The following is a 15,118-nucleotide window of genomic DNA, read 5'->3' as shown; positions in this document are numbered from 1 at the left end:
TAGACTGTATTTATATTATTCACATGTGAATAATGCTGTATCATAAACTGTATTTATATTATTCACATGTGAATAGTGCTGTATAATAGACTGTATTTATATTATTTACATGTGAATAATGCTGTATAATAGCTTGTATTTATATTATTCACATGTGAATAATGTTGTATAATAGACTGTATTTATATTATTCACACGTTAATAATGCTGTATAATAGACTGTATTTATATTATTCACATGTGAATAATGTTGTATAATAGACTGTATTTATATTATTTACATGTGAATAATGCTGTATAATAGACTGTATTTATGTTATTCACATGTGAATAATGCTGTATCATAAACTGTATTTATATTATTCACATGTGAATAGTGCTGTATAATAGACTGTACCGGTATTTATATTATTTACATGTGAATAATGCTGTATAATAGCTTGTATTTATATTATTCACATGTGAATAATGTTGTATAATAGACTGTATTTATATTATTCACACGTTAATAATGCTGTATAATAGACTGTATTTATATTATTCACATGTGAATAATGTTGTATAATAGACTGTATTTATATTATTTACATGTGAATAATGCTGTATAATAGACTGTATTTATGTTATTCACATGTGAATAATGCTGTATCATAAACTGTATTTATATTATTCACATGTGAATAGTGCTGTATAATAGACTGTATTTATATTATTCACATGTGAATAATGTTGTATAATAGACTGTATTTATATTATTTACATGTGAATAATGCTGTATAATAGACTTTATTTATATTATTCACACGTTAATAATGCTGTATAATAGACTGTATTTAATTTATTCACATGTGAATAATGCTGTATAATAGACTGTATTTATATTATTCACATGTGAATAATGCTGTATAATAGACTGTATTTATATTATTCACACGTGAATAACGCTGTATAATAGACTGTATTTATATTATTCAGTTGTGAATAATGCTGTATAATAGTACTGTACATACTGTATTTTATCTATATATATACGTATATACACACATAAATATACATACATATATATATATACATATACATATATATATATATATATATATATATATATATATATATATATATATATATATATATATATATATACATATATATACACATATATATATACATATATTAGTGATGGGTTGATGAGGCGTCATGAAGCGTTTCGACACATTGCAAAACTGTATTGATACTGTGTCGATACTGTGTCACTAAATACTGACATCTGCTCGACATTAAAAATCCCTACAGGCAACCTATGGACCGACTTAACTGACACTGATTTTATGACCTAGTATATACCATTGGCGTTGTTAGGCCTATTTTAGGGGGGCTAAAGCCCTCCTAAAATATTCTTAAGCCCCCCTAAATAATTTGGTGTTTTTTTGGGTTTTTTTACAAATAAATGCCGACATATTCATTATAAAGTGGCCCAAATATGAGTTTAAATAAATAATCATATAACCTGTTATTATTCACTCAGTTTCCCCCCACTTCGTAGCGTAAGGTAGAGAGCCCCTTTTGTGCGTCGGTATCCAATCCATTCCACTTGTTCATATAGAAAATGCCCACATCACTCAAATTCCAGCCCGCATTTTCTCTGCGACCTTGCTTGCGGTCCTGCAGGTGTACGAAGCACATTATCTTCCTTTACAATGAGTGAAGCTGCACAAAACCTTGTGTGTGCAATTGTAAATCATTTATTTTTTAAGTTTTGTGTTTCTTGTAGAATCTATATAAAGTAATATACATAAGCCTATTGTTAAAATAATGAAAAAAACATCATTAAATATATTTGTTTTATTGTATTGTTACATTAATAGCTGTTTTATTATTATAGGATGGCTTGTTAAACATTTAATAGGATTTTCAGAGGGAGGAAAAACCAAGACATTTAATATAAAACGTAAAATGAATAAATACATAAACAGAAAAAGAAAATATATGGTTAAAAGCCATCGTCCCGGGGAGCATTTCATTTCGTCCCGTGCATTTTTTAAAAATAATAATAATAACAATGAATAATTTCTAAGTCTTTTGTTAGCCGTTTGTGAAGTTTTGTGCTCGTGCGTAACATTCGCTCGCATCCTGTGTATCTCCTGGGGGCAAAGCCCCCCCTGTCCTTAAAAGCTAGTGACGCCCCTGCTTTAACTTAAATTTAACTTTACACATACAACCTGTAGCATACAAAAAAACACATTTAATAAAAAAAAAACGTTATTATGGTCTTACCTTTACTTATAAGTGCGGGTACAGTGGTGTTCGGTGTGCAAGTGTACCTAATGTAGTGTCCTTGCAGTCGTTCACGGCTCCTCCGGCGCGAGCAATGTTGTTTTTGCACTTTTTGGCTTCTTGTTAAGTGACTTTTTTGGGGTGGATTCGGTCTTGCACGTGGAGGGTTTGGGTGTGGGCTTTGGTTGGTGTGGCGTTCCCGTCGGTGGGTGCAGTCTGCGGCGAACGTGTCTTAAGCACCAGGAGGCGGGGTTACGCGTGCCTCAGCCAGTGCGTCTTCGCAGCCGTTTTATGATCGCTCAGCACAAGAAATACTTTACACACATACAGTTGTTGACAAAATACACTGTACATTATATACCTCAGCTAACTAAACTATGGAAATGTATAATATAATTCATATAGCAATACAGTCTCACTGCACAGCAGGCCAGCAGTTAGCCGAGTCCGTCCATGTTGAGGCACTGAGTGACGCGCCTCGACTGGCTGCTGTTCACCGCACCGTCTCTTCTCAGTATTTGAACGGCAAATGTGAAAATTCAGCGATTTTGAATAAAAATAATCTAAAACTGGTGAAGTTAAATGGAAAATAACTTTATAGTATAATCACTGGATACATATAACAATTTTTTTTATTTTTTTTTATTTTTACATTTTTTTCTTTCCATGATGGCAGGTGAGGCGGGGCCTCACCTGCCTCATAGTTGTGATGTGACAATCTACAATGTAAATAGTCATGAAAATAAAGAAAACACATTGAATGAGGAGAAGGTGTGTCCAAACTTTTGCCCTGTACTGTACATACTGTATTTTATCTCTTCTTCTTATCTTACCACCCTTTACGAAGGCTAACGTATTTTTGGGGGGGAGACATTTAAGTGGCAAAGAAAAGCAAAATGTGTAGAGTTAATCCTCGAATGCTCTAACGAGGTCTGCATGGTCACGCTTTGGATCTCCAAGTATTTTTGCTGTGTTTTTTTTGTTTGTTTTTTTCAAACTTGCATCACATTCACTAACTAAAATGAGTCAAGGGCCGGGCTAATGGACTTATTGTCGTAAAGCAATTAGTTGAAATGCTTTCTGATTGGATTATGCTTCCCCCCACCCCCCCCCCGTGTGTTCTTAGGTGAATGAAATCTACCACGACCAATCTCTGGGAGCCAAAATCAATGTGGTGCTGGTGCGGATTATCATGCTGGGCTACGGAAAGGTAAGTTCCTGACTCTTTATAATAAGTGCTATATTTGATTCAAGGACACAGCTACAGTCTCTTTGAATAGCCAATTTTCTCTCTCTCTCTCTCACACACACACACACACACACACACACACACACACACGCGAGCGCAACGTTGTCCTGGAGCCTGTTATTCCAGTGGACTGAGCAAAAGAAGAACTAAAAGCATGCGGCATCTCAGGGGAGTGTTTTCAAGTTGCACGCCTTCACAGTTCAGCACCAAAGCACACAGAAACTCGGGCTGTTACGCAATCAGCCTGCCTCCCAGTAGACTGCAGCACGGCATCATGGGAGGTCCGGGCGAAGATAAACAATCAATGATCGTCCTCTCTCATTCATAAACAGACGAGACCGGACACCCAGTCCAGTCTCGTCAACATAATACATATGTTCCTTTTTGACTGTACTTAAATGTATAATAGACCGTATTTATATTATTCACATGTGAATAATGCTGTATAATAGACTGTATTTATATTATTCACACGTGAATAACGCTGTATAATAGACTGTATTTATATTATTCACATGTGAATAATGCTGTATAATAGACTGTATTTATATTATTCACATGTGAATAATGTTGTATAATAGACTGTATTTATATTATTCACATGTGAATAATGTTGTATAATAGACTGTATTTAATTTATTCACATGTGAATAATGCTGTATAATAGACTGTATTTATATTATTCACATGTGAATAATGCGGTATAATAGACGGTATCTATATTATTCACATGTGAATAATGCAGTATAATAGACTGTATTTATATTATTCAAATGTGAATAATGCAGTATAATAGACTGCATTTATATTATTCACATGTGAATAATGCTGTATAATAGACTGTATTTTATTATTCACATGTGAATAATGCTGTATAATAGACTGTATTTATATTATTCACATGTGAATAATGCTGTATAATACACTGTATTTATATTATTCACATGTGAATAATGCTGTATAATATACTGTATTTATATTATTCACATGTGAATAATGCTGTATATTAGACTGTATCTATATTATTCACATGTGAATAATGCTGTATAATAGACTGTATTTATACTGTTCACATGTGAATAATGCAGTATAATAGACTGTATTTATATTATTCAAATGTGAATAATGCAGTATAATAGACTGCATTTATATTATTCACATGTGAATAATGCTGTATAATAGACTGTATCTATATTATTCACATGTGAATAATGCTGTATAATAGACTGTATTTATATTATTCACATGTGAATAATGCTGTATAATAGACTGTATTTATATTATTCACATGTGAATAATGCTGTATAATAGACTGTATTCATATTATTCACATGTGAATAATGCTGTATAATAGACTGCATCTATATTATTCACACGTGAATAATGCTGTATAATAGACTGTATTTATATTATTCACATGTGAATAATGCAGTATAATATAATGCATTTATATTATTCACATGTGAATAATGCAGTATAATAGAATGTATTTATATTATTCACATGTGAATAATGCAGTATAATAGAATGTATTTATATTATGCACACGTGAATAATGCTGTATAATAGACTGTATTTATATTATTCACATGTGAATAATGCTGTATAATACACTGTATTTATATTATTCACATGTGAATAATGCTGTATAATAGACTGTATTTTATTATTCACATGTGAATAATGCTGTATAATAGACTGTATTTATATTATTCACATGTGAATAATGCTGTATAATACACTGTATTTATATTATTCACATGTGAATAATGCTGTATAATATACTGTATTTATATTATTCACATGTGAATAATGCTGTATATTAGACTGTATCTATATTATTCACATGTGAATAATGCTGTATAATAGACTGTATTTATTTTATTCACATGTGAATAATGCTGTATAATAGACTGTATTTATATTATTCACATGTGAATAATGCTGTATAATAGACTGTATCTATATTATTCACATGTGAATAACGCTGTATAATAGACTGTATTTATATGATTCAGTTGTGAATAATGCTGTATAATAGACTGCATTTAAAATTATACACATGTGAATAATGCTGTATAATAGACTGTATTTATATTATTCACATGTGAATAATGCAGTATAATAGACTGTATTTATATTATTCACATGTGAATAATGTTGTATAATAGACTGCATTTAATTTATTCACATGTGAATAATGCTGTATAATAGACTCTATATTATTCACTTGTGAATAATGCTGTATAATAGACTTTATTTATATTATTCACATGTGAATAATGTTGTATAATAGACTGCATTTATATTATTCACATGTGAATAATGCTGTATAATAGACTGTATTTAATTTATTCACATGTGAATAATGCTGTATAATACACTGTATCTATATTATTCACATGTGAATAACGCTGTATAATAGACTGTATTTATATTATTCACATGTGAATAATGCTGTATAATACACTGTATTTATATTATTCACACGTGAATAACGCTGTATAATAGAATGTATTTATATTATTCAAATGTGAATAATGCTGTATAATAGACTGTATTTATATTATTCACATGTGAATAATGCTGTATAATAGACTGTATTTATATTATTCACATGTGAATAATGCTGTATAATAGACTGTATCTATATTATTCACATGTGAATAATGCAGTATAATAGACTGTATTTATATTATTCAAATGTGAATAATGCAGTATAATAGACTGCATTTATATTATTCACATGTGAATAATGCTGTATAATAGACTGTATCTATATTATTCACATGTGAATAATGCTGTATAATAGACTGTATTTATATTATTCACATGTGAATAATGCTGTATAATAGACTGTATTTATATTATTCACATGTGAATAATGCTGTATAATAGACTGTATTCATATTATTCACATGTGAATAATGCTGTATAATAGACTGCATCTATATTATTCACACGTGAATAATGCTGTATAATAGACTGTATTTATATTATTCACATGTGAATAATGCAGTATAATATAATGCATTTATATTATTCACATGTGAATAATGCAGTATAATAGAATGTATTTATATTATTCACATGTGAATAATGCAGTATAATAGAATGTATTTATATTATGCACACGTGAATAATGCTGTATAATAGACTGTATTTATATTATTCACATGTGAATAATGCTGTATAATACACTGTATTTATATTATTCACATGTGAATAATGCTGTATAATAGACTGTATTTTATTATTCACATGTGAATAATGCTGTATAATAGACTGTATTTATATTATTCACATGTGAATAATGCTGTATAATACACTGTATTTATATTATTCACATGTGAATAATGCTGTATAATATACTGTATTTATATTATTCACATGTGAATAATGCTGTATATTAGACTGTATCTATATTATTCACATGTGAATAATGCTGTATAATAGACTGTATTTATTTTATTCACATGTGAATAATGCTGTATAATAGACTGTATTTATATTATTCACATGTGAATAATGCTGTATAATAGACTGTATCTATATTATTCACATGTGAATAACGCTGTATAATAGACTGTATTTATATGATTCAGTTGTGAATAATGCTGTATAATAGACTGCATTTAAAATTATACACATGTGAATAATGCTGTATAATAGACTGTATTTATATTATTCAAATGTGAATAATGCAGTATAATAGACTGCATTTATATTATTCACATGTGAATAATGCTGTATAATAGACTGTATCTATATTATTCACATGTGAATAATGCTGTATAATAGACTGTATTTATATTATTCACATGTGAATAATGCTGTATATTAGACTGTATCTATATTATTCACATGTGAATAATGCTGTATAATAGACTGTATCTATATTATTCACATGTGAATAATGCTGTATAATAGACTGTATCTATATTATTCACATGTGAATAACGCTGTATAATAGACTGTATTTATATTATTCACATGTGAATAATGCTGTATAATACACTGTATTTATATTATTCACACGTGAATAACGCTGTATAATAGAATGTATTTATATTATTCAAATGTGAATAATGCTGTATAATAGACTGTATTTATATTATTCACATGTGAATAATGCTGTATAATAGACTTTATTTATATTATTCACATGTGAATAATGTTGTATAATAGACTGCATTTATTTATATTATTCACATGTGAATAATGCTGTATAATAGACTGTATTTAATTTATTCACATGTGAATAATGCTGTATAATACACTGTATCTATATTATTCACATGTGAATAATGCTGTATAATAGACTGTATCTATATTATTCACATGTGAATAACGCTGTATAATAGACTGTATTTATGTTATTCACATGTGAATAATGCAGTATAATAGACTGTATTTATATTATTCACATGTGAATAATGTTGTATAATACACTGTATTTATATTATTCACACGTGAATAACGCTGTATAATAGAATGTATTTATATTATTCAAATGTGAATAATGCTGTATAATAGACTGTATTTATATTATTCACATGTGAATAATGCTGTATAATAGACTGTATTCATATTATTCACATGTAAAAAATACCTAAGTGTTTATTGTCTATTGTGAGCGGACTGTGGTGCTGAATTCCCCCAGGGATCAATAAAGTACTTTCTATTCTATTCTATTCAGTCGTCGTTTTCTCTTTCCGCCGGTAACTCTATCGGCATATGTGCAGGGCAGAGGACCAAAGTGGTGATGAGCTAAAAGATTGTGGGAGTGCAAGATACAACCCCACATTGTCATACTGCTCTGTCATACACTTATCCTCCTGTGTGCTTATCTCTTGTGCCACGGCGACACACACACACACATACGCACACTTCCACCGGTCCGCTCCCTCTTGCAAGCCGCAAGCCAAAGGTTGTCCGTCATCCCCAATTACCGTGGCAACCGAGCTGCAGCCAGACAGCCCCCACGTATCGGCCGTGTGACCCTGAACCGCCAGACACACCCTAACGGGAGCCCGCCGAACGCCGTTAGGAACTCACGAGCTATTCCGCAGGAGTGACAAAGTGCGCATGTTTCGAGACAACTCACACGTCATGTGCACAGAGGCTGCAGCACAAAGAAACACACTCTTGCTTTGTGCATGTGGAGAAAAGGCACCAAGGCCTGCATTCTGTTCGTAGTGCATGAATCCACACCAGAGGGGGACATTTTTTTAAAGATTGTTTAAAGGGCCTTGCTTTTTGCTTAGGCCAGGGGTCGGCAACCCGCGGCTCCGGAGCCGCATGCGGCTCTTTGATCACTCTGATGCGGCTCAGCAGCTTACTTGCTGAACCCCCCCAATTTTCCCGTGAAACTTCCGGATTTCAGTGCCTCTCACAGAAAACTCCCGGGATTAATATTCCCCGATTTTCACCCTTACAGCTATAATAAGGGCGTGCCATGATGGTACAACATTTGACGCCCTCTACAATCTGTATTAACAGAGTGCCAGCCCAACACTTGTTAAACAATATACATCTTTTGCTTGCACACGAACGCGACAGCAAGGCATACTTGGTCAACAGCCACACAGGTTACACTGACGGTGGTCATATAAAACAACTTTAACACTCTTACTAATAATGCGCCACACTTTGAACCAAAACCAAACAAGAATGACAAACACATTTCGGGAGAACATCAATCAATCAATGTTTATTTATATAGCCCTAAATCACAAGTGTCTCAAAGGGCTGCACAAGCCACAACGACATCCTCGGTACAGCCCACATAAGGGCAAGGAAAAACTCACCCCAGTGGGACGTCGATGTGAATGACTATGAGAAACCTTGGAGAGGACCGCATATGTGGGTAACCCCCCCCCCCCTCTAGGGAGACCGAATGCAATGGATGTCGAGTGGGTCTAACATAATATTGTGAGAGTACAGTCCATAGTGGATCCAACATAACAGTAAGAGTCCAGTCCACAGTGGGGTCAGCAGGAAACCATCCCGAGCGGAGACGGGTCAGCAGCGCAGAGATGTTCCCAACCGATATACAGGCGAGCGGTCCACCCCGGGTCCCGACCCCGGACAGCCAGCACCCCATCCATGGCCACCGGATCTGTGTGTCTCCCCTTCCACAAGGGATAGAGGGGAGCAGAGGAGAAAAGAAAAGAAACGGCAGATCAACTGGTCTAAAAAAAGGGGGGCTATTCAAAGGCTAGAGTATACAAATGAGTTTTGAGATGGGACTTAAATGTTTCTACTGAGGTAGCATCTCTAATTGTTACTGCTAGAACATTCCATAGTACTGGAGCCCGAATAGAAAACGCTCTACAGCCCGCAGACTTTTTTTGGGCTCTGGGAATCACTAATAAGCCGGAGTTCTTTGAACGCAGATTTCTTGCCGGGACATATGGTACAATACAATCGGCAAGATAGGCTGGAGCTAGACCGTGTAGTATTTTATACGTAAGTAGTAAAACCTTAAAGTCGCATCTTAAGTGCACAGGAAGCCAGTGCAGGTGAGCCAGTATAGGCGTAAAATGATCAAACTTTCTTGTTCTTGTCAAAAGTCTAGCAGCCGCATTTTGTACCAACTGTAATCTTTTAATGCTAGACATAGGGAGACCTGAAAATAATACGTTACAGTAATCGAGACGAGACGTAACGAACATCTGCACCTTAACACAACATAAACACAACAGAACAAACGCCCAGAATCCCATGCAGCCCTGACTCTTCCGGGCTACATTATACACCCCTGCTACCACCAAACCCCGCCCCCACCCCAACCCTGCTCCCTCACACATCAACCGCCCCCCTCTGTGCGTCGGTTGAGGTGGGCGGGGTTTGGTAGCGGGGGGGTGTATAATGTATCCCGGAAGAGTTAGGGTTGCATGGGATTCTGGGTATTTGTCCTGTTGTGTTTATGTTGTGTTACTGTGCAGATGTTCTCCCGAAATGTGTTTGTCATTCTTGTTTGGTGTGGGTTCACAGTGTGGCGCATTATTAGTAAGAGTGTTATAGTTTTTTTTATACCGCCACCGTCTGTGTAACCTGTGTGGTTGTTGACCAAGTATGCCTTGCTGTCTCTTACGCTACCAAACCCCGCCCCCCCCCCCCCCCTGTGCGTCGGTTGAGGTGGGCGGGGTTTGGTAGCGGGGGTGTATAATGTATCCCGGAAGAGTTAGGGTTGCATGGGATTCTGGGTATTTGTCCTGTTGTGTTTATGTTGTGTTACTGTGCAGATGTTCTCCCGAAATGTGTTTGTCATTCTTGTTTGGTGTGGGTTCACAGTGTGGCGCATTATTAGTAAGAGTGTTATAGTTTTTTTTATACCGCCACCGTCTGTGTAACCTGTGTGGTTGTTGACCAAGTATGCCTTGCTGTCTCTTACGCTACCAAACCCCGCCCCCCCCCCCCCCCCCCTGTGCGTCGGTTGAGGTGGGCGGGGTTTGGTAGCGGGGGTGTATAATGTATCCCGGAAGAGTTAGGGTTGCATGGGATTCTGGGTATTTGTCCTGTTGTGTTTATGTTGTGTTACTGTGCAGATGTTCTCCCGAAATGTGTTTGTCATTCTTGTTTGGTGTGGGTTCACAGTGTGGCGCATTATTAGTAAGAGTGTTATAGTTTTTTTTATACCGCCACCGTCTGTGTAACCTGTGTGGTTGTTGACCAAGTATGCCTTGCTGTCTCTTACGCTACCAAACCCCGCCCCCCCCCCCCTGTGCGTCGGTTGAGGTGGGCGGGGTTTGGTAGCGGGGGTGTATAATGTATCCCGGAAGAGTTAGGGTTGCATGGGATTCTGGGTATTTGTCCTGTTGTGTTTATGTTGTGTTACTGTGCAGATGTTCTCCCGAAATGTGTTTGTCATTCTTGTTTGGTGTGGGTTCACAGTGTGGCGCATTATTAGTAAGAGTGTTATAGTTTTTTTTATACCGCCACCGTCTGTGTAACCTGTGTGGTTGTTGACCAAGTATGCCTTGCTGTCTCTTACGCTACCAAACCCCGCCCCCCCCCCCCCCCCCCCCCTGTGCGTCGGTTGAGGTGGGCGGGGTTTGGTAGCGGGGGTGTATAATGTATCCCGGAAGAGTTAGGGTTGCATGGGATTCTGGGTATTTGTCCTGTTGTGTTTATGTTGTGTTACTGTGCAGATGTTCTCCCGAAATGTGTTTGTCATTCTTGTTTGGTGTGGGTTCACAGTGTGGCGCATTATTAGTAAGAGTGTTATAGTTTTTTTTATACCGCCACCGTCTGTGTAACCTGTGTGGTTGTTGACCAAGTATGCATTGCTGTCTCTTATGCTACCATAAAAAAATGTATCTTAATCAGGAAAAATTACTAATGATGTTCCATAAATTCTTTTTTTAATTTTTTCAAAAAGATTCAAATTAGCTAGTTTTTCTCTTCTTTTTGTCGGTTGAATTTTGAATTTTAAAGAGTCGAAATTGAAGATAAACTATGTTTCAAAATTTTATTTAAATTTTTTTCGTGTTTTCTCCTCTTTTAAACCGTTCAATTAAGTGTTTTTTTCATCATTTATTCTCTACAAAAAACCTTCCGTAAAAGGAAAAAAAAATGTATGACGGAATGACAGACAGAAATACCCATTTTTTTTATATATATAAATTTATTTATTTAGCTATTCTTGTTTAAATCACACTTACATGTAACTTACAAATGACAATATATTTATTTATTTAAGTGTGTATCAAACTGGTAGCCCTTCGCATTAATCAGTACCCAAGAAGTAGTTTTTGCTCGGTTGAGGTGGGCGGGGTTTGGTAGCGGGGGGGTGTATAATGTATCCCGGAAGAGTTAAAAAAAAATAAAAACCCGCGTGCCGCACAAGCTTTCAAATTCCACATAAAGGTGTGGGCAGCGTGTCTGAAACCCCTGGTTAATACATAGCACAAAGCAAAAAAAACAACAACTTCGTATTCAGTGTTATTTCATTTAAAATTTCAAAGAAATTTTGCGGCTCCCATTGTTTTCTATAATTTGTGAAACCGGTCAAAATGGCTCTTTGACTGGTAAAGGTTGCCGACCCCTGGCTTAGGCTATGTCTACACTAAGCCGGATAAACCCCTTACACGAATAATTATTTAGCCCGAGCCCCGTTTCAGCCACACTAAATCATCGTTTAAGGTCCCTCTCCTCGGACACATTTTAAGTGCGCCGTGTATTTCTTGAATCTCCGGCTCTTAGTGTTGTATTGGACTCATTGAATGTTTACAAACTGAGTTCGGAGAGGAAGTGACGTCAGAAAGAACGCGCCACAGCCAGCTTCATAATAAAGTGGTTTCGTAACTCGGAGCTAACCACTGGAAATATGAAGGCGAGTCATCCAGACATGCCCGTGTTTCTCATTCTTCTACATCAGGGGTCGGCAGCCTTTACCAGTCAAAGAGCCATTTTGACCAGTTTCACAAATTATAGAAAACTATGGGAGCCGCAAAAAATGTATGGAATTTTAAATGAAATAACACTATATACAAAGATTTTTTTTTTTGCTTTGTGCTATGTATTAGTGATGGGTCCGGCAACAGCAATGCATCGGCGCATGCGTCGAGCTCATAGAGCGAAACCCTGTGTCGGTGTGCGTACCGCTTTTGGAAAGTCACGTGACCGATCATGAGCTGTTTTGGTCACGTGACCGATACGCCAACTGTGTCGCACTGACGCCTCCTCTGTGCCCTGTGAGCGGCTCTTTTCTACAGCCGGAGAAATAATAACTAAGAAGAGAAATCGTCTAAAATGTAATACGTCGGAAAAACTTTTCTTTTTTTTATAAAAATGTACAAAAAAAATAAAATAAAAAAAAATCCCAGTCCACAATCATCCACAACACGTTCTCTTAGATTTCCATGTTATGATACATGTTCACATTATTTATTGACTGTATCTAAAAAAGATACAAATATATTTTTATTTAAATGAAGATATGAAATAATCCTAAATGAAATACAATGACTTGGTTTATATTATTGTATATACTAGGGCAGGGGTCACCAACGCAGCGCCCGCGGTCACCAGGTAGCCCGTAAGGACCAGATCAGTCGCCCGCTGGCCTGTTCTAAAAATAGCTCAAAGAGCAGCACTTACCAGTGAGCTGCCTCTATTTTTTACATTTTATTTATTTACTAGCAAGCTGGTCTCGCTTTGCTCGACATTTTTAATTCTAAAAGAGACAAAACTCAAATAGAATTTGAAAGTCCAAGAAAATATTTTAAAGACTTGGTCTTCACTTGGAATAAGCGGTAGAAAATGGATGGATGGATGGGTCTTCACTTGTTTAAATAAATTCATTTATTTTTTTTACTTTGCTTCTTATTACTTTTAGAAATACAATTTTAGAGAAAAAATACAACCTTAAAAATGATTTTAGGATTTTTAAACAAATACACCTTTTTACCTTTTCAATTTCTTCCTTATATTTCCTGACAATTTAAATCAATGTTCAAGTAATTTTTTTTAAAAATTATTGTAAAGAATAATAAATATTTTAGCTTCTGGTTTTTCAACGAAGAATATTTGTGAAATATTTCTCCAAACTTACTATGATTAAAATTCAAAAAAATTATTCTGGCAAATCTAGAAAATCTGTAGATCCTCCATCCATCCATTTTCTACCGCTTATTCCCTGTGGGGTCGCGGGGGGCGCTGGAGCCTATCTCAGCTACAATCGGGCGGAAGGTGGGGTACACCCTGGACAAGTCGCCACCTCATCGCATGGCCAACACAGATAGACAGACAACATTCACACTCACATCCACACACTAGGGCCAATTTAGTGTTGCCAATCAACTTATCCCCAGGTGCATGTCTTTGGAAGTGGGAGGAAGCCGGAGTACCCGGAGGGAACCCACACAGTCATGGAGGACATGCAAACTCCACACAGAAAGATCCCGAGCCCGGGATTGAACCCAAGACTACTCAGGACCTTCGTATTGTGAGGCAGATGCACTAACCCCTCTGCCACCGTGAAGCCCCTTCTGTAGAATCAAATTTAAATCTTTAAAAAATTCTGGAAAATCTAGAAGAAATACTGATTTGTCTTTGTTAGAAATATAGCTTGGTCCAATTTGTTAAATATTCTAACAAAGTGCAGATTGGATTTTAACCAATTTAAAACATGTCATCAAAATTCTAAAAATGTATCTTAATCAGGAAAAATGACTAATGATGTTCCATAAATTCTTTTTTTAATTTTTTCAAAAAGATTCAAATTAGCTAGTTTTTCCTCTTCTTTTTGTCGGTTGAAATTTGAATTTTAAAGAGTCGAAATTGAAGATAAACTATGTTTCAAAATTTTATTTTAATTTTTATCGTGTTTTCTCCTCTTTTAAACCGTTCAATTAAGTGTTTTTTTCATCATTTATTCTCTACAAAAAACCTTCCGTAAAAGGAAAAAAAAATGTACGACGGAATGACAGACAGAAATACCCATTTTTTTTTATATATATAAATTTATTTATTTAGCTATTCTTGTTTAAATCACACTTACATGTAACTTACAAATGACAATATATTTATTTATTTAAGTGTGTATCAAACTGGTAGCCCTTCGCATTAATCAGTACCCAAGAAGTA

The 15,118-nt window shown here is 35.4% G+C and overlaps 1 protein-coding gene across 2 annotated transcripts in view; it reads left to right on the top strand.

Annotated features, from left to right (window-relative positions):
* Positions 1–15,118, top strand: part of LOC133577040 (A disintegrin and metalloproteinase with thrombospondin motifs 2-like) — a 550,759-nt gene that overhangs the window by 457,765 nt on the left and 77,876 nt on the right. For both annotated transcript variants that reach the window (XM_061930552.1, XM_061930551.1), the window contains exon 5: positions 3,401–3,484. In XM_061930552.1, coding sequence (XP_061786536.1) covers positions 3,401–3,484 — 84 coding nt within the window. The remainder of the gene's footprint in view (positions 1–3,400; positions 3,485–15,118) is intronic.

This window comes from Nerophis lumbriciformis, linkage group LG36, assembly GCF_033978685.3.
Source record: "Nerophis lumbriciformis linkage group LG36, RoL_Nlum_v2.1, whole genome shotgun sequence".
In the NCBI taxonomy this organism is placed as follows: Eukaryota; Metazoa; Chordata; class Actinopteri; order Syngnathiformes; family Syngnathidae; genus Nerophis; species Nerophis lumbriciformis.
Note: the sequence above shows the minus strand (reverse complement) of the source record. Positions and strands in the feature narration are given on the sequence as shown.